Source organism: Stigmatopora nigra, chromosome 6 (genome assembly GCF_051989575.1).
Source record: "Stigmatopora nigra isolate UIUO_SnigA chromosome 6, RoL_Snig_1.1, whole genome shotgun sequence".
In the NCBI taxonomy this organism is placed as follows: domain Eukaryota; kingdom Metazoa; phylum Chordata; class Actinopteri; order Syngnathiformes; family Syngnathidae; genus Stigmatopora; species Stigmatopora nigra.
The window spans coordinates 12,553,750-12,581,148 of NC_135513.1; the positions used below are offsets into that span (position 1 = coordinate 12,553,750).

Genomic DNA, 27,399 nt, shown 5'->3' on the forward strand with positions numbered 1-27,399 from the left:
GGGAATACCTAACATGATGGACTATGTTACCAAACTCTGGGTATGATTAAAACTATTTTATTTAGGGTTTACTCTGGAATACACCAGCCAATGGAAGGGGGGAACAATGGAGGACAGGAACGATTGGGGTATGACAGGGTGAGGATATTAATGTCCAGTAAAGGAAGCCATATTAAGACAGATCAACTCTGAGAATTAATGATGTTCTAATATTTGTTGTGTTTTTGGAGGCTATAGTTAAATATTTAGCACAGGTGCCCATTTAGGCCCGCCCCTTCACCAGGTGCATTGAAAACATTAAAATATAGTCATCAAAATATAGAAATTAATACAGGTTGATGAATATTAGTGCAGAAATGCTCTTACTGTTATATTACTGTTTATTTTATCTTTTCTGTAGTATTATGTCCTGCTTTAAATGCCAGTTCTGGAAACCAAGTGCATTGAATACATTGAAATATGCTTATAGAAAAGAATTAATAAGTCAACAAAATCTAGAAATGAATACAGGTAGATGAATATTGGTGCAGAAATACTCCTAACATAATATTTCTTTTTATTTTATGTTTCCTGTAGTATTCTCTCCTGCTTTAAATGCCAGTTCTTGAAAACAATACATCCATTAAACTGGTCCATCTAAAATTGGTAACCCCTGATGTACAGTACTTCCCGCAAGGGACTCCCCATGGACTTGAACACCTTGCAAAAACTAGGACAAGGGCAAGCAAAAATTCTCTAGGAGATCCTAGTCATCAAACCTGGCTAGCCTTATTACTCCCCATTTATGCTTCAAAGATAAATGTACCTTAGCAAAGAAGAAATCACGTTTTTTGGATAAGCCAAGAGTACTTTACTGGTTTATTTTTTAGGTTTTTGTTTATGCCCGTGTGAGAGACAGAGAGATAAATACAAGCTAACACGAAAGTGGCGTCTCCCCAACTCAGGGGTTTCCAGGGAATCCTCTAAAGAATTCATTCTGTCTTATCAAGAAGCCACTTAGACCTTTAAACCAATCACTTGCTTGTGTGTGGGTGTGTGGCGGTGTATGTTTGCGTGTAACTCGGAATATCCGGGTGAAGACAGTTGTCACAAGAACTACGTGAATGGCATTTTAATGTATACGTAAATGCATTTGTATTCAGGAGAAATTCCTAGAGTATACGTGGCTTTGTCCAGAGAACGTAGCGTGTTTGTTAGAAACGTGCAACACAGTTTATGTTATCCTCGAGCAGCCTGACTAAATTGAGTGCAGACTGTCTCGCCAACCAATTTTACAGAATGATTCTGCCTATCCGAAGATAGGCATGTAGACACACTCACGTATATCAGCATTAAAGTGGGTTTTCTCAGTGAGGAAAGCTGCTTTGGGGGAGCTTAACCGGTAGGAAGGGAGCTGTCAGGGATTTTCTACCTTCAAAGTTAGAGACAAGTCAAGACTGAACTGTACATGTGTGGACATTGGAGTGCCCGGTTAGCCAATGGAAAGGACTGATATGTAAATATATGGTAAAAAGTGAGAAATCAGAGAGTAAAAACCAAACAAAAAACTTGTATTTGCTTGTATTTGCTTGTATTTGCTTGTATTTGCCTGTATTTGCCTGTATTTGCCTGTATTTGCCTGTATTTGCCTGTATTTGCCTGTATTTGCCTGTATTTGCCTGTATTTGCCTGTATTTGCCTGTATTTGCTTGTATTTGCTTGTATTTGCTTGTATTTGCTTGTATTTGCTTGTATTTGCTTGTATTTGCTTGTATTTGCTTGTATTTGCTTGTATTTGCTTGTATTTGCTTGTATTTGCTTGTATTTGCTTGTATTTGCTTGTATTTGCTTGTATTTGCTTGTATTTGCTTGTATTTGCTTGTATTTGCTTGTATTTGCTTGTATTTGCTTGTATTTGCTTGTATTTACTTGTATTTACTTGTATTTACTTGTATTTACTTGTATTTACTTGTATTTACTTGTATTTACTTGTATTTACTTGTATTTACTTGTATTTACTTGTATTTACTTGTATTTACTTGTATTTACTTGTATTTACTTGTATTTACTTGTATTTACTTGTATTTACTTGTATTTACTTGTATTTACTTGTATTTACTTGTATTTACTTGTATTTACTTGTATTTACTTGTATTTACTTGTATTTACTTGTATTTACTTGTATTTACTTGTATTTACTTGTATTTACTTGTATTTACTTGTATTTACTTGTATTTACTTGTATTTACTTGTATTTACTTGTATTTACTTGTATTTACTTGTATTTACTTGTATTTACTTGTATTTACTTGTATTTACTTGTATTTACTTGTATTTACTTGTATTTACTTGTATTTACTTGTATTTACTTGTATTTACTTGTATTTACTTGTATTTACTTGTATTTACTTGTATTTACTTGTATTTACTTGTATTTACTTGTATTTACTTGTATTTACTTGTATTTACTTGTATTTACTTGTATTTACTTGTATTTACTTGTATTTACTTGTATTTACTTGTATTTACTTGTATTTACTTGTATTTACTTGTATTTACTTGTATTTACTTGTATTTACTTGTATTTACTTGTATTTACTTGTATTTACTTGTATTTACTTGTATTTACTTGTATTTACTTGTATTTACTTGTATTTACTTGTATTTACTTGTATTTACTTGTATTTACTTGTATTTACTTGTATTTACTTGTATTTACTTGTATTTACTTGTATTTACTTGTATTTACTTGTATTTACTTGTATTCACTTGTATTCACTTGTATTCACTTGTATTCACTTGTATTCACTTGTATTCACTTGTATTCACTTGTATTTTCTTGTATTTTCTTGTATTTTCTTGTATCTTCTTGTATCTCCTCGTATCTCCTCGTATCTCCTCGTATCTCCTCGTATTTCCTCGTATTTTCTCGTATTTTACCTAAATTTTCATGGTTTTAATAGGGAGTACAAATATCTTACTTTAAGGGGAAAATCTAAAGAAAAATTATCACTAGTTATACCATCTCTAAGCAATGGCAGGCACAAGTAATTACGTTTTTCACATTTTATGCAAGATACGGTATATTTCTATCTTAAATTTCATCAAATTAAATTTTGTTTACCGTTTTATCTGTTTATTTTTTCTCTAATTTGAAATAAATGACCATTTTGGCCACATTATATTACGTTATGGCGTTTCACCTTGCAGTTTCATGTATGCCAAGTCTAATTTATGCACATATAAGCCGTACCCTTGCTCCATTCATCAGTTATTTTAGTTAAAAATACGGCTACCATGCGAAAAAAGACGGTAAATGATATCAAAATACATTGTATTTTAAAATATTTTAAATTCACTGCATGGTTTATTATGTTCCCCCATCATCTTGTTATCATCCCATATACTAGAGTGATTTCTGTCTTTTAAAGATGATAAATTAATCTGTCATTTCCCCTGTTAAGGAAATATTTGAAAGGCCTTTAGGCTGCTACTGAACTTTTTAGAATGTCACAGAGAAACTTAAACAAAAAAGCCACACTACTTTAAAACCGCCAATCTCCATTTCTTTCATTACTTCCTAAATACCAAAAGTACATGCGATTTCAAGTTCAGTCATCACCATCTTGTATCTTTAGGCTCAATTTTACCATAATCCTCATCCCAGATTTTGATCTATGTTCTAAGTAGTCATTTTCATCACATATTCACTTGTTTTTCCTCTATTAAACACACATACACATTGCTTGATAGTCATAAATAACCCATAAATGATGGGACATTAATCATAACGCTACCATTGTTGTAGTCCAATAATTAGCTCATCTCTGTTTACCTTGTTCACACGACATTAAGAGGCTAACCTTTCCAAGTCATTAAACTCAAATACTGCTGGATATTTTAATTTAAGACTCAACAATCTGTCAACCCGAAATATGAAGTAAATTTCTATTGACAACTAAGACATTTCAACACTTTCCACATATCCCTCATTCGGAATGAATGGGAATGAGTCATATATATTGGGTAGACATATTTATCATCTACAGTATTAAAGAATTCAACTTTCATTAAAAAGATTTTGTGAAAAGTCTTGGCAGCCTATCTGGAGTTATTGAATTGTATAGGAAGACATCATACACGCCACACATGCTGAGAATTGTGTCTTTTGAAGAACAATAGGCTTTAACTAATCCAATTAGAGCAGATAAAAATGATTCGGGCAAAGGAAGAAAAAAAAAAGATCCTTTCAAGGCTCAGTGAGGAAGTCTAATGGAAACAGATAGTATTTAGTTTAGCAAACAGACGGGGGGTAAATGCATTTAGGAAGTCAAGCAAAAACAAAGCAATATAACTTAATGTCCTTTGAGAAATGATCTATATTTGCTTTTATGTCGCTTTTTTCAGACTCTTTATAGCAAGGGTGTCAAGACTCGGGTTGGTTTGCGGGCTGCTTTAACGTCAATTTGATTTCATTTTAGATATAATATATATATTTTTTTTAATAAATTGATTAAAAGAACTGGATTAAAAGCCCGGTATATTCAGTTTTTTATAGATCTAAAACAATGTTTATTTTAGCTTTTGTTTAATATATTTTTAGATTTTCTAAAATGATTTTTGAACTAAAAACACAGAAAAAATTGATTAAAAAAATACAATAATTGATTTAATATTCTTTCAAACATAATATTTTATTTTAACTATACTCTTCTAAGCGGATAAAATGTGTTTAGATCAAGGTTTTTTATATAGATTTTTATATAGATTTTACAAAATGCTTTTTGAACTAAAACACCCAAAAAATGATAAAAAATGACAATTATTGATTTTAAAAAGAGGGAAAATCAGGAAATTTAATATACATCTATTTCTATCATTTTAATTTGATCCTAAAACAGAAAGTCAGCACTCATGATTTACTTTCCCGGGCCACACAAAATGATTCAGCGAGCCAGATTTGGCCCCCGGGCCGCCACTTTAACACATGTGCTTTATAGAATACGTGTGCCGATGCCTTACCCACAGTGAGTTGACCAGTCAGCTGTCCGTCATCCGTCCGAGCATTGATAGTCACATTTCTGTCGGACTGCACGATCAATGGACTGTCCTGCAAAAAAAAAACACAAGGTGTCATTTAAATAGTCATTTAAGATTCCCCTAATCTATATAATGAAATAGCATCTTGAAAGAAAGACAAAAAAATCGCATTTTTCAGAGTTCCGACATTCTTTTTAACCCCACCAAAGCACAAGTGTAAGGAAATGTTATCCAATGTGACCTTGTTCTTAGCAAGGCTTGATTGAGACACTCCCGCATGCATTCTTACATCTCTTCTATTTTATCTCTGCTCTCAAATGATTTCCTTTCCCATCAGTTTGCCGTTTTTTTTCTTGCCTGGAAATTGCTGTTTTTGTTTTGCACCATTAATTGAAATAGCTCACACAGGTGACCGAATTTCTCTCCGTGTTTCCCCCAAATTAATACTTTGTTGTGGTTGCATTCTGAATTCCAAATGAGTGTTATTTCCATATGGAAGTTTTTCTGGCCAATGAAATAGAAAAATCAAATCACCCCTAAGTCATTTCTTCAATTTAACACGCAACATGAGCTTAATAAATACTTGTATAGGGAATATTAGACTGTAAGAAGACGCCATTCTTTTTTGTAAAACCTGAAAAATATATTTTAATATTCAATAAGATACTCTTGAGATATATTCAGTATTAAACTAAATCTGGTAGAGTTCTGACCTTCAAATGGTCTCCCTAGGCTTGCGTGGGTTTTCTCTGGGTGCTTCGTTTTCCTCACACTTCTCATAAAACATGGCTGCTAGGCTGACTGTGTCAAAGTGGTGGTCCGGGGGCCAAATCTGGCCCACCACATCATTTTGTATGGCCCGAGAAAGTAAATCATGCCGACTTTTTGTTTTAGGATCAAATTAAAATGAAGATTATGGATGTATATTAAATTTTTTGATTTTGCACCCTTTTAAATCAATAATTGTAATTTTTTTATCCGTTTCTTCTGTTTATAGTTCAAAAATAATTTTGTAAAATCTAAAAATATATTTAAAAAAATCTAAAAAAATACATTATTTTAGATCTATAAAAAGCAGAATATTCCGTCCTTTTAATCCGGTTCTTTTAATCCATTTATATATATAAAAAAATCTAAATATTATATCTAAAATAGTCCAGCCCACATGAAATCAAATTGACGTTAACGCAGCCTACGAACCAACCCGAGTCTGACACCCCAAAGGAAAACCGAGTGCACCTTCCACACGTATGATTAATTAGCGAGATTTTAATGAAGGTCCTATACATGGTAACATAAAATCACTGCCAATCACAAACGAATGCGTTCACATTAACCACTCAGGTAGAAAATATAAATGGTTTAATGCACATGCTACTTCTCTCGTACCCCATAGGATGCACCTAGGATTAATTATTTTCTGTCGGGCGCGGGATAGGCTTCACTATATTATCTTTCCACTCTGTTTAAAGCGTATGGCTGCTTTGTGCGGCATGACAGATGTAACGTTCTCCAATCATTACAGCTCAACGGGCAGTGCTTATGAGCGGACCTCATGTCATTCACTTTGTGCATTGCTCAGTCATCTGGAACTGCGACTTCATAGGCAAAAAAAATAGGATTTCATTAAGCAACCATATGTAAATGAATGGAAATTACAGCTGTAAATAATGAATATCAATCAGAGGCTATTTTGTATTTGTACAACATCTCGTTGATATCAAACAATGCGCCTGGCGGGATGATAAAGTCACCATAATTGACTTAATTAAATTGGAAAATGAGGTACCTGCATTTCATGTGCATTACAGTGTTGAGGATCTGATACCAACATCAATAATAATGAAATATTTGTAATTTCTACTTAGAAATGGCTCTAGATATGAAATGTTGATCTTACGTAATGCGTCAAAGGGGAAATTTTGTCTGTAGCTATGAAATAAAGTTACTTTTTTTTAATCGTATGATAATTGTAATTCATTTGATAGTTTTGCCAAAGAAATAGGATATTTTGTTGGTTTTTTTTGTTTTGTTTTGTTTGGGGAATCTAACAAGGTTAATATTGGATCAACAGCTTGTCCCTTTACAATGCGAATCTTGACCCAGTCTGTTGTTTATTGATGTTGTCTGTTTGTTTATTTGTGTTTGTCTTGTAGTCTTGTTGAAACATGAATTTCAAGGGCATTTGAACTTTTAAATAAGATAACATGGTCTCCTGCAGTGTTCTGATCCTTCAAATATAATTAACGACCCTAACATAAGGGTAGGAAATTGTTCAGAACTACATGATTGAATTAGAGTTGAATTATTTAGGGAGTAATTCAATTAAATTTTCATTTTCATGTGGATGTGTGGTATGTTGCCAGATATTTTTGTAAATAAACAGTGTATAATAACAATAGATGACAGTGTATGCAACCAGAATAATGCATGTTAGCCTCTTGGAAATTGTGATTTAAAAAAAAGGTCCTAGTATTTGTAGAACATTCTAATTTAAGAAAAATAATGTTTTGGTATTGACGGTAGAAGCAATACAAGAGCAGACAAACACTTCATATCTGACTGTCTACAAATCCGAAACATATTTAGTTCAGCTTCACAGTGAATACAAATGAGTCTAGCTCAGATAAGCTCAGGCACAAACCAAAGCAACATTCATAAACATTTTTTTTTAGTAAAAAAGCACCGATTTAACAAAAAAATGACACTATAGTACCAAACCAGCCTGCAGCATTCTTCATAAAACATATCACATACATTGTGATAAGAGGATGCCTAAGTTTTATAATATAATGACTCATGACAGAAATGGCTGCCAGCGGCCATAAATGCTCACATACAAAAACTACTTACATTTGTAAACATTTTTAAAAATGCATAGAAAATCCTAAATGCTACAAACAATCTTGTAAGAATGCATGCACTATTTCTACTCCAGTTTTATCGTTTGTAATAAAAATTTAAAAAAAATCTAGTGTTCTTTTATGTTTTTGTTAGTAATATCCATTCAAATGCATTGTAAATGTAAAGCTAAATGGCTTTGGACTTCTGTTAAACATTTCACTTTAAAGTATATTGAAAAATTGTATCTATTAGGATCTGACAGCCATTTCTGGCCACCTTAAAAAATTTCAACTCTCTACGTTGCACAGTTTGGACAAACGTAGCAAGAGAATCTTAACATACACACACACCCATTCATAAATCACGCTTTATAAGGATTATAGATAACGACCTCACAAGATTATTCATACACTGGCTTGTTGTAGTACTAAATTATAGACATGGCCCTAGGCTATTACATCCAACACGTACTACTACTTACAAATTTCAATACTTAGTATTGGGGATCTCTGAAAGAATTAGGTTAAAATGCGTTTCTACTTACAAAAACGTCTAATTACAAAAACACTTGACCAATTGACTTTGTAAGTAGAGGTATCATTGTTATGTTAAGGTCATTTAGTAAACAACTGAATTGGCTCAGCCTCTAGCTGACATACAGTAATCTTTTGGCAAGTATTACTGAAATATGTTGGCTTGTGCATCTGTTGGAATTCCATAGTGCATTTGTAAGGTCAAAAAGTCACCAATGTCATTGGACTTGAGAGAGGGCATAAATCACAAGCTCAATTCCAGTTCATCCCCAAAGGTGTTTGATGGTGTTGTTTGGTCAAGTTGTTCCAAATGAAAAGCATCCAAGCATGCTTTTATGCTTAGATCTTGTTTTGTGCACTGGGGCGCCTGCTGTCATGCCGGAATATAATAGGGCATTCTCTAAACTGGAAGCATTCCATTATAAAATGATCCAGCCTGAGAAGTGGGCCGTGTGATGACCGTTCCCTCGACTGTTTGCCGCTGCCCAGGGCAAGTTTTCCCACAAATAATATTTATTTTTAGATTTCTATTACCTAGTGGTTTTAACTAGGTGCTAAAAAAATATTACAGTAATTGGACTCCGAAGTATCTCTGACTTTTTAAATTTCATTATATTTATCAATTTGTTCATTTTAAATGACTTAGTGCTTTATATTCTTGAAATTCTACAGGTAAGAAGTCTTTATTGTTATAGAAGCAGTTCATTCAACTATTTTGATGAGTTCATTGAACTGTTTTGTGTTCACAGTTTACAGTTTCACTACTCAGTGAATCACAAGTCTTCGGTTATTTGTGCAATGGTAAGCAGGTTTTACTAGTCTAATAATGAAATAGGCAGCTCGGAGGCATTCTCAGGTATACACAACAATTCAAGAATGCGACAACGCTATAAATGGAACATACTGAATCACAATTTACAGAATTTTCCTATTTATTGTTGCATTTATTCCCTGTTAAGGAAAATAAAGCAACATTAAAAAAATGTACTCTTTACGTTGCACAGTTTGGACAAACGTAACGAGAGAATCTTAACATACACACACACCCATCCATTAATCACGCTTTATAGGGATTATAGAGAACTACCTCACAAGATTATTCATATATTGGCTTGTTGTAGTACTAAATTGTATACAGTGTTCCCTCGGTTATGGCGGTTAACGGGGGACCGGGACAACCCACGATAAGTGAATTTCCGCCAAGTAGGGATTCCCCTTCAAAAATGCTTAATTTGAATTTAATTCAAAAAAAATATATATATATACATATATATTTTTTATTTTTGTATTTTTTTTTTTTTTTTTTTAGCCCCCTGTATACAGAACACCATATAGAATACGGGTAGAGAGAGTGAAATTCATGTTATAACAAAAAACTGTAAAATATGTTGTTTCAATGTAATATTTGTATTTTTTTCCCCCAAAAAAATCTGCGAAGCTCTGAGTCCGCGGTGGCTGAACCGCGAAGTAGCGAGGGAACACTGTACTACTATAATACTTACTTTACTTTAGTCGTTAGTACTGGAAACTTCCATGTTTCTACTTACAAAAACTTCTACCTCCGAAAGATTAGCTTCAAATGCGTTTCTACTTACGAAAACATTAAGGAAAATAAACCTACATACGGGAAACATTTATACAGACACTGGTGATATACCACAACATTATTTCAGTTAATAATTTGATTTGACTGTGATTATAGATGCAGCCACAGCAACGGGGGCCTCGGGCACTTAGTGTAATTAGCGCACTAACAGTAAGATGTGGACTGTTGGTCTGTCATCACAGCCTCAGGGCATGAGTACAGATGGGCCTAATAACAGCTTTCAGCTTGTCTGTCTCAGTCTCTGCATGTGTGCTGCTTAGTAGTTCCAAATCTATGCATGGGAATATGCTTTTGCTTATATTTCAAGATGAGCTGTACTTTGTTCATACATACATTGATCTGAAAACCTTAGTGTATGAAAGGAATGTTGATCCTAGTTCAAATGGATTGGACAACGTGATGTTATGTCATTCAAAAAGCGGAGTTTGTTCTAAATAATTTAACAACAAGTAATAAATGAGTTGGATGAGTAGAGCGAGGCAGGGAAGGCTGGTCTAAATTGATCTGTTTAGACTTGAACATAGTTCTCTCGCTTGAATTGGAGTTAAAAACAGAATACCAATCAAACGGTGAGTGATTAAACAGCCTGCGGTTGTCTCTCTATTCCTCTTTCTACATTAATCCTGCTAAATTTGCGAGCACTATTAAATAAGTAATGGGCTTGTTTTCGGCCTGCACTAATGTCTTGTTTTGGTAGCCAATGGCCATGTAACTGCAGGGAAAAAAAACTTGTCACAGACTTGCTTTCTCAATATTATCATTGCATTTTAAGAATATTTTTGATTAGCTTCTTCATTTTTTTTGCTATTTAAATCTGATTCATCAATTTTTGACCATTCTACATTTATTTAATGTATTATTATTTTTTACAGGTTTTATTTTATTGCTCATATCATCATACATGGGATTGCAGATTTATGTCACAATTATTTGGTGTACTTTTTATTATTTTTTATCCTTAAATGTTCTTTCTATTTGTCTCCATGGAGACGAATAGTGAGCTATGTCACACCTGCTGGCAATCGTCATCAGCAGGGTATTTAGACTCAGAAGAATCAGGCGGATTTCATGGGAAATTAAATAGATGAGCACATGTAGAGGATGCTAAATTGTTATATCCCCTCCTCCCACCCCTCTTCCTTCTTCTTGATTGCGAGATAAATGGTTGGCCAAAAGTATGGTTTAATTATCAGCAAAAAAAGGAAGATGATGCAGAAAACAGAAGAAAAAAATGTAATGAACAGAAAGTTCAGCGTTCCATATCGCGGGATTAAAAAGTGCAGGTTTAAAATAATTACTAGGAAAAAAATGGTACCGTATTTTCACGACTATCAATTCTATCATTAAAAAGTGCAGGTTTAAAATAATTACTAGGAAAAAAATGGTACCGTATTTTCACGACTATAAGGCGCACCACATTAAAAGGCGCACTGTCAATGAATGACATTTTATTTTTTTTGGATTATAAGTCTATTTGGAGAAAATTTAAGACTTTTAAGTGCGCCTTATAGTCCTGAAAATACGGTAATTCATGCTGATTGGTTGGATGTGACTGTACAACTTTAAAGATGAACCTAAGCACCCCCTGCAACCCTTGTGAGGATAAGTGGCATAGAAACGAATGAATAATTACTGCATTAAATCAGGAAAATGCACAATTCGACATATAAAAACAGCATAAATGCATATTTCAAAGTCAGAATGTCATAGTTAAGAATAAATAAGTACACATCATAATTCAATAGCTATGATGGCCATATTATTGAAAATAAATCTATATATTATATACATATACACATTCTATTGCGAGTGGTCTTTTTGGTCCTCATCTAACTTCCATATATACTTTCATAGTGTTTTAGAAATGCAATTATCTCATTTGCATTAATGTCACAGCACGTTCCTTAAATTAATCACCTGGAGCATTTTGCCCTGGGGTCCTTATATTTAATGTTCCTCAGGTGTTCATTTTTTCATGCTGCTTCTAAATGCATTAAATCGTTCATCCTAAGGCTGTCGGAGTTAAAGCACAGCTGTAGATGGCGAGAATTCAAGCAAAAGGTTGACAAACGTCCTTTCACGGTCGTCGAATGGTAAATTAGCATTTAAGTGAACATCGATACTACCTCATTATTTTTCTTCATTAGGCTCTGGACAACTTTTGTAGGTAAAAAAGTGTGTCAAAGACATTTGAGACCTAGTTTCACAAAAAGATAACGTTTTAAACCCTTTGTATTATTATTTTTTTATTTTGGTCTTTTGGCCTTATTTGGTCAATGGGCGTGGCTTAGCTATTTTTAGTAATTGTTGTGTTTTTAATGCGTTGACTGTAGTATTTTCAGGACTATAAGGCGCAATTAAAAGTGAAATTTTCTCCAAAATAAATGGGGCGCCTTATAATCCAGTGTGCTTTATATATGGAAAATAAAATAAACTGTCATTTGTTGAGGGTGCGCCTTATAATGCAGTGCGCCTTATAGTTGTGAAAATACAGTACTTATTTATTTCCAATTTATTAATTATTTATTTTATTGTTATTTGTGCACTTTGCAGTGAATCTTTAAATCTCATTATGATGACAATATAAGCATTCAATAGGACAATATTTTATCCACTATCCAAATCCTTAAAATACAATACATTTTCATAAAATCTCGATTCAGGAAAGCCATTTATTTTAGTGACAACCTCACATAAATCACAATTGTGGGGAATTAACATGGTCAGAGTGTTTCTTCCAGACAAGATTTAAGATTATGTTGTTGTGGGATTTCTAGGATGTGAGTGACCTCTGAGACAGTAGCTGGCAGGAGCTGACGATTAATAATATTCTTCACTTTATCGCTTTTCCCCTCAACTGTGAAAGGCTAATACGACTTCCATTCTTGTGACATTCTAAAAAAGGCTGTTAAATGTTAATGGGGGCTATTTTTACATGAGTCGTGACCATGTCTGACAGAAGCATACTGTACATTCTGGACACATCTGGCACTCCATCAACTTACTAGGAAAAAAAAAAAAAAGAAAAAACAAGCCGCAAGCTGTACATCACATACTTCTCTGTTTGATATTGACGGAAAGAGTGATGAGCAGCAGTTCCTCCAGTTCATGGAGTTCATGCAGAGGAATAGAATATGAATATATATATGGCTAAAACTGTGTCAGATGCTAAAACATATCGTCTAACAATGTGTGTATGTATATGTATCTATATATATTATTCACTTTCAAAGTTGAGATATTTTGATTATTTAATAAACATGTGTATGTGTAAATGTGTATCCGTGTATGTGTATATCCGTGTATGTGTAAATGTGTATCCGTGTATGTGTATATCCGTGTATGTGTATATGTGTGTGTATATGTGTATTTGTGTATCCGTGTATTTGTATGTGTATATGTGTATATGTGTATATGTGTGTACGTGTGTGTGTGTATATGTGTATATGTGTACATGTGTACATGTGTACATGTGTATATGTGTATATGTGCATACGTGTACATGTGTATATGTGCATATGTGCATACGTGCGTACGTGCGTACGTGCGTACGTGTGTACGTGTGTACGTGTGTACGTGTGTACGTGTGTACGTGTGTACGTGTGTACGTGTGTACGTGTATACGTGTATGTGTATACTTGTATGTGTATACGTGTACGTGTATACGTGGAAATGTGTATACGTGAACATGTGGATACATGTATATGTATGTACATGTATGTGTATGTTTTATTGTTAATTGTGTAATTTATATATATAGAATTGACACCAGAAACAACCACAATAATTACCAATTAAAAAAACCCTCCCACTCATAGAAACCCACACAACTCACACATATATAAGCATCCCAATCCAATCTTTTTCGAAGTTAACACTGAAAATGTCCGATTAAAATCGAGCACTCACAACAGCAATCATGTCACAGTCCAACAACCTTCACAGCAATAAAAATGACCTCCTATTCTGAGGTCCACTTCTGCCTCCCTTCATTTCCTCACAATTGCTTACAATGCTTCAAAGTCAAAATCAATAAAGACTGCCAAGATGGGAACCACCAAATGTTTCATTAGTATCCTCCTCCCCCATTCAATTGCAAATCCAGAAAATTCAGCAAGTTCATATCCTATGGGCCCAACCATAAAAATATACAATAGAAAAAGAAATCCATAATTGACATGGAGGAAAAATATAGTTATGGTTCCATCTGCTCCAATTGAAAACACTGGAACAGATTCTTTAAATATATTTTTTTAAAAACGCATTTCTCAATCTTGTATGTGTTGTCAAATTTCTTTAAATCCCCCTGAGACATTTCCCTTCTATAAATTACCTCCTTCCCAAAGCATGCGTACATCTATCCTATTAGATCTGTTTGTGACAGTGATTTTCCCTGAGGAATCTGAGCCCTTATGAAGACAGTCGACGCTACATAAATAGACCAATCTCTTGGGGGGGGTGCTTGTACACTACACGGCAGAACGAGAACTCAAAAGAAAAGGAACCAAACAGGTAGTGTTTGAGTAAAGAATAGGCTATGAACATTAGATAGAAAGAAGGAGGGTCTAACTAAAGGCAACACCTCTAGAAGAAAGATAATAGAGACACATGGTTTCCAATGGTAACGGTTCTGATCCTTTTGTGGGCAATTACAGACCTGATGGCGAAGAATAATCAGGTATTTCAAGAATATATCTGTCATATTACCATACCAGTCTTAGGGTACATAAACTTTGGTTATATTTCAATGAGGAATTTAGAAAAACTTGATTTCCATCTAGTCTAATCGGTCCGTAAGAGTCATGGTCATCTGTTATTGGCTCTGAACACAAATTATTTTTTACCCTGACAACATTGCAAAAGAATTACAGTAATATATGTATGCCAAAGTACTATTAACATAGTTTACGAGAAGTACACGTGTAAGAATCATCGTTCAACCTGTAAAGGGTAGAAAGAAGGAAATACTGCATGTGTTTTGGAAGAAAAATAAGACAGACTGTTAATGATTATAAGGGTTTTTCTCCAGAGTAAATGACTGCTGGTATGGCATTACCATTAGCAAAAAACTAATAAAAAGCAACACTGAGTTGTATGAACTTATGAAAATCTCACAACTGCCAAACAATGCTGAAGTATGGGATACTTTTACGGAATAGTCTATAAAATTCTGCAATGTCATCAAGTTGAACTTTTCCTCGAAGAAGAAGCAGTAGCAGTACCATCTGCACATCATCACTTTTCTAGGATCAGCAATGTTGTAAGTTGTTTGTAAGACTTTGAAATGGCCTTGTTTTGGTCTTATAATTTATAGTGTATTAACATTTTTAACTCTCAAGGCTATTGGAAACATTTTGAGGGGGTGTTTTCTTAATATTATATAATCAAACTCCATCTAAACTTTGAAAGAAAGAGTAGTGTAATAGAATAAATAAGATTTCAATCAATATGTACCATATTTTCACGACTATAAGGTGCATCGCATTATAAGGCGCACCCTCAATGAATGACATTTTTTCCATATATAAGGCGCACTCTATTATAAATCACACTGTATTATAAGGCGCACTGTATTATAAGGCGCAGTGTCTATTTTGGAGAAAATTGAAGACTTTTAAGTGCGCCTTATAGTCGTGAAAATACAGTAATTGCTATTGACTTCCAGGTATGAAGCACTCACTCACTACACAGTCACCTCTAGAGCCAGCCATTGTTGATGTTTTGGATTTTTTTTTGTATAAAATCTTGCAGTGGGGGAGGAGCTATATGATGCAAGATGTTGAAAACTAAGATGGCATCTGCATATTTAACAGTATTGTTCCAGTTCAGGCGTTTGTATTTTTCTTAATATCCGACAGTGGTGGTTTTTCGTTTTTGGTTTCAGTTTTTTCCGTATATAAGACGTACTGGATTATAAGGCGCACTGTCTATTTAGGAGAAAATTTAAGACTTTCAAGTGCGCCTTATAGTCTTCTAGAGTCTAGTGGTCGATTTAGCAATTTTTTCCTCATCAAGACTGGCAGGATTTTAGCAACTGTTGATGTTGCCAGCTACTTCCAAGGTTCTTATTTTCACAGACCATCTTTGATGATAGCCTCCAAGCACTGGTTTAAGATGCTTTTCTCAAATCTGGCAAACATTTTAGCCAATAAACAGCTTCATCCTCTCTTCACATTAACCTTGCTTCAAGTCCTGGGTTTCTCAAAACCGATGTCTTTCAATGTCTGCCCAACACTCCACAAATTTTACTCTTTGCCAAATCACCAGTGTTCTTAAATCCTAGCAAACATCATTTCAAACAACAGACAAAAATGAGACAATTCTTCTCATCCTTCTAAGAGTTTGCCTTCATGATTTGCTTGGCATAGTTTCTACGCCGGATATTTTACTCATAGTAGAATAGGCCTGTCAAAATGAACACACTGATAACACATTAATGTAAATTCCTGTGAAAAAGCACTCATTTTATAACTAGTAGTGATCATTCATTGTCAGTTTTAACCATTAAGATGGTCTTTCTAATCTATCGTCGCTATATAGACAGATGAGAGAATGAATGGGCTAACGGTTGATCATACATCGCCATTAATGTAGAGTTTGGATTAATTAATTCACACCCATACGTTATTTATTGTGACTTGCAGCAACAATTAGAAAAAATGAAAAGATTAAAAATGACAGTATGTTTATGGGGAGTATAAATTCACCATGCATGATTAGCAGTTTACGTTTTGATAGAAAAGTGTCATTTTCATTAAAAAATGACCAGAATTACAATCATACATGGAAGAGTTACATAGCTACCGATTTAGTAGAAGACAATTATTTGTGCAGTGTTGATAGATTTGTGCGATAACCTCGCTATGCTTCCATTGATTTGTGGTTTCTTCCCATTTATCTACATCCATCCCTTCCCAGCTTGTTGTCTTCATCTTCACTCCCTTTGTGCTGATTTATAAGCCTTGGTATATCCTCTCATAAAGTAAATTATGAGGTCCTCTCAGTGTTTCATATAGTAATGATTCAGCAAGTTTTGCTTTGGCCATGATTTCATTCTTTGTGGTTAAAAGTGGTTGCCGTTATTGTCAAAATATGAGCCAATACACCTGCTCTTTGGAAAATTAGTGTTATATTCTACATTTACATACAATGGATATTCTCTATAAAGAAATTAAAACAAAAATAAGCTCATGAAATGCGTTCCCAATGGAATTCCAATGATAGTTTTACAGTTTCAACTAGTTGTCATGAATATAATATTCATGATAAAAAAATAAATGTTATTTTAGTTAAATCGGACTGACATTAACATTTAATTATTGATATGTTTTTGCATAATATCAAGTTAAGAGTGGTTACTGTTATTGTCAAAAATCGTAGCCAATACACCTGCTTTTTCAAAAATTAGTGTTATATTTTACATTTATAAACATTGGTTATTCTCTTTAAAGAAACTAAAACAAAAATAAGCTCAAAATAAGCTCATAAAATTCATTTAAATTGGAATTCCAATGACAATTTTACAGTTTCAACTTGTTGACACAAATATAATATTCATGATTTAAAAAAAATCTTATTTTAGTTAAATCGGACTGACAGTAACATTTAATCATTGATATATTCTTACATAATATCATATAATACTACTTTCTCTTATTTGGGAAACCAAATGATTCTGTCTTCTGATAAATCTGAAGGCTATTTTAAAAGGATAAAAATGTTCGACAATATAAAGCAACTTAAACCAAAGCCGAATTTACACTGCTCATTGCATGTGATGGCCAAGTTGAGCTGTGGCTTCTACTCCAAACGTCTGGGGTTCTTTGAAAGGACATCCAATTCAATTACATCCTCCAAACCCTTCAGCTGATGTTTCACAACTCAATCCTTTGCTAAAGCCATTTCACTGATAAAACGGTGCAATGGATGGTTGCTATAATGATATCCTTGAGCTGCACAGATCAAATGGCTTGGACAATGTGAAGAAATTTTGATTAATGGTGATTTTTTTTAGGGTAGGGGGGTTAGTTTGAGGGCTGCATTTTTTTCTTCCTAAATTCACTGATAATAAATCTGTGCCTCAGATGTTCTTAGAAAGAGCTCCCAGTGTTTTTACATGATTGACAAGCTTTTATAACGATTATTTTAGTTGAAAAAGGAGAGGAAAATTAAAAGCACGTTATGTATAACTACTGAGATATTTAAATGTTATTTCTTCTTTATGTAGAAGTTATGACAAAATCCTTCGCAGATGATAAATTTCACTTTTAGTTTCTTATGTATCTGACCAGGGATCCTTGTATCACAGAGTTTGCATTTCATGAAAATCAAATATTGCATCAATACGAATCATCTTTTAAAATAAGGCAGTTTCAGCAAAAACAACAACATCAAGATAAGATTGTTCAGGGGTGGGAGCTATTCCCAAAATGCATATTTCACTGCCAGATATCCCTGGCAATATCCATGTACCGAATTTTCACGACTATAAGGCGCACTCTCAATGAATGACATTTTATCCATACATAAGGCGCACTGTATTATAAGGCGCACTGTCTATTTTGGAGAAAATTTAAGACTTTTAAGTGCGCCTTATAGTCGTGAAAATACGGGAATTGCTATTGACTTCCAGGTATGAAGCACTCACTACTTTACAGTCACCTCTAGAGCCAGCCATTGTTGATGTTTTGGATTTTTTTGTATAAAATCTTGCAGTGGGGGAGGAGCTACAGGATTGAAGATGTTGTAAACTAAGATGGCATCTGCATGTTTAACAGTATTGTTTCAGTTCAGGCGTTTTTGTTTTTTTAATATCCGACAGTGGTGGTTTTTAGTTTTTGGTTTTCTGTTTTTTCCATATATAAGGCGCACTGGATTATAAGGCGCACTGTCTATTTTGGAGAAAATGTAAGACTTTTAAGTGCGCCTTATAGTCTTGAAAATACGGTACGTAATTATGAATGTCTATATGTTTGTGTGCTCTTTTGATTGTATAGTTGTATAGTAGATGTCTACAAAAGATATCAAAAACTTCAGACTTACCCTTCGAGATTGTATTTCTTTGACATATAATGGCAATAGGAATTCGGACACCCCCTCCAACCTCACTCCTTCTTTGGTCACTCGGAGATTGCCCATTCCTTCCTAAAGACAGAAAAGGAGGAGTTTGGTCAGTGTTTTTGCAGGGAAGAACAGTCCAAGATATATAACAGTAATGAACATAACTATAAGAACAAAAGTAACATCATCAGCATCCTATTAACATGTGCACAGATGAAAAATGACTCATTTGTATTTTTCTGGCAAACTTAAGACAAGAAAATTGAAGTGAATCATGCAGAGTCAAGTTTTTATGTCACTTAGTGCTTTTTTGTATAGAAAAATGTAAGTGCTTCGTATAATACAAAACAAAAGCCAACACCAAAGTGGTTAGTCATCACAAAAGACGACACGTGTCCATATGAGTTTTAGTATTCGGGTAATTTAAGGCAAAGCTTCATATCGACCCGAATCCAGCATATCAGGGTTGGCAGTCTGTTTAAAAGATTTAAAAATCAATAATGAAAACCAGCCAGATGTTTTCTGTGATCTGGAGCCATTAAATTAAATGAACAGTGGTGCATAGAGCGTATTCAATAAAACATAACACAACAAGTCTGGAAAGTCCAAAAAGACACTTAAAAACACACACTAAAAGCAAAAAACTGAACATACAGCTATTCGCACTTATACAATAACATCGCCATTGATTGGGAATCGAACCCACAGTGCCCGAATTAAAAATAGGTGGAAGAATTACCGTATTTTAACGACTATAAGGCGCACCGCATTATAAGGCGCACCCTCAATGAATGACATTTTTCCCATATATAAGGCGCACCGTATTATAAGACGTCTATTTTGTAGAAAATTTAAGACTTTTAAGTGGGCCTTATAGTGGTGAAAATACGGTAATTGCTATTGACTTCCAGGTATGAAGCACTCACTACTACACAGTCACCTCTAGAGCCAGCCATTGTTGATATTTTGGATTTTTTTTGTATAAAATCTTGCAGTGGGGGAGGAGCTATATAATGGAAGATGTTGTAAACTAAGATGGCATCTGAATATTTAACAGTATTGTTTCAGTTCAGGCGTTTGTGTTTTTTTGATATCCGACTGGTGGTTTTTCGTTTTTGGTTTTCTGTTTTTTCCATATATAAGGCGCACTGGATTATAAGGCGCACTGTCTATTTGGGAGAAAATTTAAGACTTTTAAGTGCGCCTTATAGTCGTGAAAATACAGTACTGGCCCTTATCGTCAGTTATGAAACAAATTGGAAAATAGTATTTCTTTTGTGTATAGACATCCGGACTTGCATACCAAATCAATTGACAAATGTCAACAGAATCTCATGCCTGAAGCGTTTCACATTGTCGGTTAACCTTTATGTAAACAGTAGCTTCCCACTTCACCTCTTGAGTTTGAGTGACAAATAAGATTAAATATGACAGCTCTTCAGTTTTTTTTTTAAATTTTGTCTGGAGGCATCACAGTGGGAGATGATATATTTAAAATTCATTTGCAATATGGTCAAAGAAAACCCCTGCAGTGACTATACTAAATAAACAATACATCATGTCAAAGTGTAAAGGGACCATTTTGGATCTTCTTTCAAGTACTAAACTAATAAAATATTTGATTCTACCCTCAGGAGTTGTGAAATGTCATGTTTTATATTTGTTTGTTCATTAGGTATTACCTTCATCTTGCATTACTCTTTGGTGAATGAATATGTATAAAAATAGTCTTAAAATAGTATATCCGAGTAAAGCTACAGACCATTGAAAAGTACTTACAAAAAAAATCAAAATCAATCCCAGTCGTGAAACTTTTAATACAAAAAAAACAAGCAATACAATTTCAACATCAACTATTTTAACGCTGGATTGGCTACAGTATTGATTTGGAACTTTTACAAGTTGCTTTTAAAGATCTTCCTGACCTTGGCCTTGGTTTTGAAATGAGTTGCTTCAGTGGTCAAAAAAATCCCTGCACATTTTCCATCAGGTCTTGTTCATTTGAAACAAAGTGATTCGGTAAATCATGGTAGTACGCATTTTTCTTTTTTACCTTTTGTCTGCTTGCATTGATGCAGCAGTGATTTAATTGAATAACTACCTGTTTAGAAAATGGATAGTGTTATATTTTTTTTTCCTGGCAGACTTTTGTCATAAAGTGGTCCGGAAAAAATGATCAGATGGATGATGCTCAGTTTTTTAGGTTAGATTAGAACTTTATTTTATTCTATATTCGGGAAATGTCTTGGTTGCAGTAGCAAGACAGACATAAGACACAGAAGACAATGTAGACCTAGCTAAAAAAGCTCTTTTACTACCTTAGTTACCTGAATTGTTGGCCCAAGTGACAGAACTATTGTGCATTCATAGCATTTGGAAATGAAATCCTTCAGTTCTTGTTGTGATTATTTTACTCATTTTCATCCTTAGTTTACTCACTGACTCTGTCGTGTTGTTTTTGGTTTTACGTTATTTACCCAACACAACTCTCACGATACCTTAGTTTTGATGTCTCGGGCCGTTTGCGCCTTTCCGTTAAGTATACAAGGCGCACTGCATTATAAGGCGCACCCTCAATGAATTACATTTTTAATCTTTTTTCCATATATAAAGCACACTGGATTATAAGACTTTTAAGTGGGCTTTATAGTCGTAAAAATACAATACTTGTTTTACTTTTTCATTGGCATTTTTAGGGCATGTTTAATAAAATCTTTAGTTCATAAGTATTCCTACTTCTGAATACTATAGTAGATCCATTCCTAACGGCTTGCCATTGCGTAACAGTATGAATACATCAAACATTGACATCAATGTCTGAAAAGGTTAAATTCATATCCCATATGACAAGCAATATGTAACGAACTGTACATCCAAACCCTTTCATATCTGTGCTACCACCTAAGAATAGAATTTGCAAGTTAGATGCCATTATAACAAAAAGATAATGTGACAGGATGACAGCATATACCTTACAAGGTTTAAAACCCATTGCCGCTATAGTACATAGTCTTCCCTTGGACTGATATGACCTGAATACCAAACAGACTATAAAATATATGACTGTTGTTGATGGATGCATTGGAGCTGATGTTGTTGTGTGCTGGCCCGTGTTAATATCAAACTGCACATTGTGTACGTGTACGATGCACTCAGTGTTCTTGACGATGGTGTACAAGACTAACTACAATGACTTTGACCGAGGGAATTCATCATCACTCTAGCGGACGTTATATGAGATTGTTGACCTGTTGTCGCTTTTGCATGGTGTCAACGTGTGCTATCACATGCAAATAAACTTTGAAGGACTTCAGTGTAATAGTCATAAATGTGAATGTGGTTTCATTTTAGTCAAAGTGCAGGTCAAATATAATCAAATGTTGAATTATTGGCAAAGGTTTGGACATTTTAATGTAGCTATGAGCAAATTTTGCCTAATTTAAGCATGTCTACACAGTAAATAATGTGTTGGGAATTGCTGATTTAATAATATATGTAACTGAGAAATGTTCAGTGACTTGTTTTGGTCTTTTTGGGAAATTAAAAAAGGAAAAAACACCCGTTATATGACAATTATTTTCCATTTTTCATTTTCAAACAACACTGTAATTAAAAAAAAATATTATATTGACTTACTGTATTTTCACGACTATAAGGCGCACCACATTTAAAGGCACACCCTCAATGAATGACAAATTTTAATTTTTTTCAATATATAAAGCACACTGGATTATAAGGTGCCCTGTCTATTTTGGAGAAAATCTAAGACTTTTAAGTGCGCCTTATAGTCATGAAAATACGGTAATTGTATTTAGGATTAGCAATGCAAAAAGCTGCTTTCCAGCTGTATATTCCAGTAAAAAAATGGGAGATTCTCAAGGTTTCTCTCACTAGTTGACAGCAAAACTCTACTCTTGAGCAAGGTGAGTTAAAAAAAGCAGTATGTAGGGAAGCGCTACGTCAATCACGGGCCTCCGCTAATACAGTTACAGCAACAATGTCGATATATGTGAGTAAGGGAGTAAACATAGTCACGGTCAAAAAATGGTTTTGAAGAGACCTTTCGACACACCTTGTGCTAGCTCTATGTGCAAATTGGAAAAGGGGGGTGTTGGTGTTTCAGCTTGTCTGCACACAAAACTGTGTGTGATTTATGCATGGAACCCTTTCAGTTTGGGGGTGTATTTGTTTATGTGACTGTGTGTACGTATGCCTAGAGCCAATCCATCAGCATAGTGTACACATGGTAGCATGTAGACAGATGGTGTAGTTTGTACTGTGAGAGAGTTTTGTTGGTGTAAAGAGCTTGGAAAAAAAAAACTCTTGTATTGAAATACCCAACGTGTTTGATTTCCTGCATCTGCCCAACTTTACAAAGTTGTTTTTTTATGTTAAGAGATTGCATTTTGTGTCCAGGACACAAGAGACAAGGGTCTTTCTTGGCTTTACCCCTATGCATATTGTCATTGAAGACAGACATTGTCAAAAAAAAATAATGTCTGAGAGGCATAGAGGGTGAAGTGAGAGGAAGTGAGATGAAAGAGAATGATGAGATGAACAATGAAAGAGATACTGAAAAAAATTGAAAGTATTCGACACAATAACAGAGCTAGGAGATGGGAAAATGGCGGATGAGTCTTAAAAAGATAATCATAGCAATTGAGGTCATTTTGTACATTTTCTGAGTGCCAACCTCTGAGGTGGGACAAATAGGTCTATCATTTCCATTTCAAGGTCACCAAAGAATACCATTTTTGTTGTTTTTTGTTGAAAAGATCAATAAATTACTGAACCACAAGACAAATACTGTTAGACAGACATTTGTTTTTCTTGTTTTTAAAGGCATTTTTTTCCAGGTAAATTTTTTTAACCAGTTTGAAGAGGATTGCAGAGTAAAAACAGGTGTTGGTTGTTTGAATTCCATTGTTAAAATAGCTACAATACCGACAAAAAGCGAAAACTGTGAACACAAATAGCTCATTTGTCTTTCCATTACAGGACCGGAGTAGCATACGCTGGCCTCAAGTAACAGATGAAACATAATGATGTCTCATTGGCCATCTGGCCTCATTATATTGATTGGTACTGAGCAACTAATTGTGTTTTTGTTTTTTTCCTATCTAAAATTGTTTACAACAACTATGGCCTTGGATATGTTTTGGAAATGTAACTGCCCGCTCCAATACGTCAATGAAGCAGAAAGACAAATTACAGCAGAAAGTGAACACAAAGTCAATTTGTTCTACGAAAATGAACCAATTTTGTATTCATGGACTAATTTGGAAAGATGAGGAGAGGTAAATGAGGTACAGAGAAAGAAGACCACTTGACATTGAGTGACCATTTGTCAATGGTAACCTTTGCAATAATATTCAGAGAGAAAAACAATCATGGATATCAAAATCATTTGAATAGCTACAAGTAGTCTTAATTCTGAGATATGGCAATGCCATCATGTGACATAAAAATAAGCATAAACATAATCTTGGGACTTTTAATGGCATCTATGTGGAAATTTTAATACAAAATGAGAAAGGAACAATGTATTGAGTTTCCAAATACATCCTTTCAGCAATTTTATTTCTTGTTTTTAATCACACATGGAAAAAAGTTGGGGTTTTTTTCTTGGAAATATCGTAAGAAAACAACCTAAAATTAATTCCTGGATTTTGCTTAAATGAGAAGGCATTATAGGACATTCTTTGATGTGGAAGTTAAAAGAATGCAGACACATTAACGGCCTAATTCCCTAGATTGTAATCAAGATCCAGATCTGTGTTGTGTGAGAGATAAACTAACAAACTCGATCCTCTCCTCGCCATTCCCAGCATACACTGTACCCCCAGAACGGAATTATCTGCCATATGAGGGCTTCTGGAGTGCGTACTTTGATGGGTTAACAACAGGTGGCTTTACACCACATAGGGGCAAGCAGTTAAGTGTTATGATGTTTTGACACTGCAGCTAATCCCCGAGGTTGCTGTCCAAATTGATGGATCCCTCGCTGAATTTTCAGAGCTCTCATCAGTGGATGATAGAGCAGAGGTGTGTGGTACATGTGAACTGATATGTTGGCACACCTGGTTTAAAAATCTGGGGTTTGGGCCTTGGAGATTTTTATCCCGCCAATGATTATGTAAGGAGAACATGGAGGGTCATAGTGGCTCTCTTGTTTTGGATCAATGTAAAAATCGTGCTTGGCTTGCACACTTGGTTCACTTAGCCGGTTCTTACATGCATGTGCACAGGTCCTTTGTGTCTCACAATATACGACACAGGATGAGTTGAATTGTTCCTATATAATCAATAACAGCCTCAAACAATGTGCAGCAGAAGGGAATGGAAACACTACACTTCCTGCACCCTAATTACCTACTTGTAAGAAGAATGGTTACCCCGGAAGTTTGGTTAAGATGATAGATTGAAAATAACAATCATGAGGGTTTCTGGTCAAAAAAAAAGTGGGACAAGATCGTTAAAAAATAGTGTCATAATGAGGGTTTGGTGATGGTCAAGATCGTTAAAAAATATTGTCATAACGAGTGTTTGGTGATGTCAAGATCGTTAAAAATATTGTTATAATGGGTGTTTAGTCATGGTAAAGGCCAATTGTGTAAATTAGCTTCCTCATTTTGTGCCCCGGGGGTGCTGGAGGTACAATAGTTGTGCATAGCCAGCTAGTTTGGTAGTGAATAAATAATGCAATTTTTTTGAGTGTCATGAAAAGTACTAGATAAAACCAAATACATAAAATGTGTAGATAGTTATATTTGCAAAAGGTAAAAAATAAGTATGGTCATTTTACTGTCTTAATTCATAGCAATCAATAGAAAGATGAATAGACACATACGACAAAAGGTCACATTGTCAGCAAATCATCGTATTGACATTTCCCTTTGAAATCTACATAATTCAATGTTTTGGCCAATGGAAGATGACCTTCATGGTAAATTTGTATCAGCATCAAAGGGTTCATTATGGAAAATTGGCACAAAACAAAAGTGGCTTGCTGAAAGATGGACTCTTTTAAACAGGTGAACAAACATTGTTCGTTGGCAACGGGGTAAAGTTAGGATTCATGTCGTTGCTAGGCTGACTTGTTCACTGCTTGGATGCAGTTTAGTACATGGTCAAGATATAGAGTATGCTCAGAAAGACAGAAAAAAAACAGGTGCTTTGTGATCATTGTCGACCCAGAGCAGTAGTGTGTGAAGCAACACAAGTTCAGATCGTCAGGCTTGAGATTGAACTGGACTCGCACACTGACAGACCATCACTCAAGAGACCTCAATGCGCTATGTGTGTAAGCATGGTTTCCTCGGATAGTAAATTAGTTTCTCTATTAGTCAAAGGGCAGGTTTTTTTTTCTAACCAGACTGTGTTGTTTTGCTTCCCTCTAGTAAAGCAGGTTTTTAGAAATATTCACACTATCTAACTTATCTTGACTTAAATTTCTTATCATTTGGGTCTAATAACAAAACTATCACAGTCAAAAGGAAATAGAGAAGAAAAAACCTATTTATTTTTACCTTGACGATATCTGGATACGGAAATTATAAGATTTTATGCATATTATAGAGGGAAAAAAAACAATTAATACCTATATTCTGATTAGATATGTATTTTAGATTAGTATATTTGCTTGAAGGAGTTCAGCAAACAGTAGCAAAATTCCAGATATGACATCACCAATTATATCCATGAGTTATAATCATAATTAAAAGAAATAAAGTCTTCTTGGAAAATAGACCAAGCATCAGCATTTCTGTTGTAAAAACCTTAAGTACTACACGCATGGTTAAATAAGCAAGTATGTCCTACCATTACATTTAAAACATGATTTACATTTACATGAGCTGTACAATCAGTCCTAAGCTATAATAACCATACCATTACATTCTTTTTATGTCCTTTACATTTTATTTTTCTTCCTCTAGACCCACAATTCTGCAAAAAATAGATAAGCACTTCTGCTGGAATCCACATATATTTCTTCAGCCCCATTTTTTCCCAACATGACATTTTTTTTACTGGATCAGTCCACTTGAATGTCCCATTTCTGTTGTTTACTCCTTATTTCTTGCGGGTGCCGATATCCCAGGATAAGACTATGGACAGGGTAGCTATAGGGGAGTAGACAAGTGGTCTTTCTACAAGGCGAGACACTGAGCGCATCAGACAGAGGACATCCATCCACTTGTGAAACACAAGAACATGTCTTAAGTTGGCTTGTATCCATCTAAAATTGCTTGGGCCACCGCAGAGCTTGGCCGTGACCGAAACAAGCCGATCTGCAGCTGATCCCCTCTGCACTTAGTGTACATGGGATTCTCTTCC

General features: G+C 34.5%; 1 protein-coding gene across 7 annotated transcripts in view; it reads right to left on the reverse strand.

Annotated features, from left to right (window-relative positions):
• sgcz (sarcoglycan zeta) overlaps window positions 1-27,399 on the reverse strand; it is a 171,757-nt gene that overhangs the window by 29,845 nt on the left and 114,513 nt on the right. For all 7 annotated transcript variants that reach the window (XM_077719707.1, XM_077719706.1, XM_077719709.1 and 4 more), the window contains 2 exons: window positions 19,045-19,146; window positions 5,002-5,089 (listed from right to left, as the gene is read on the reverse strand). In XM_077719707.1, coding sequence (XP_077575833.1) covers window positions 5,002-5,089; window positions 19,045-19,146 — 190 coding nt within the window. The remainder of the gene's footprint in view (window positions 1-5,001; window positions 5,090-19,044; window positions 19,147-27,399) is intronic.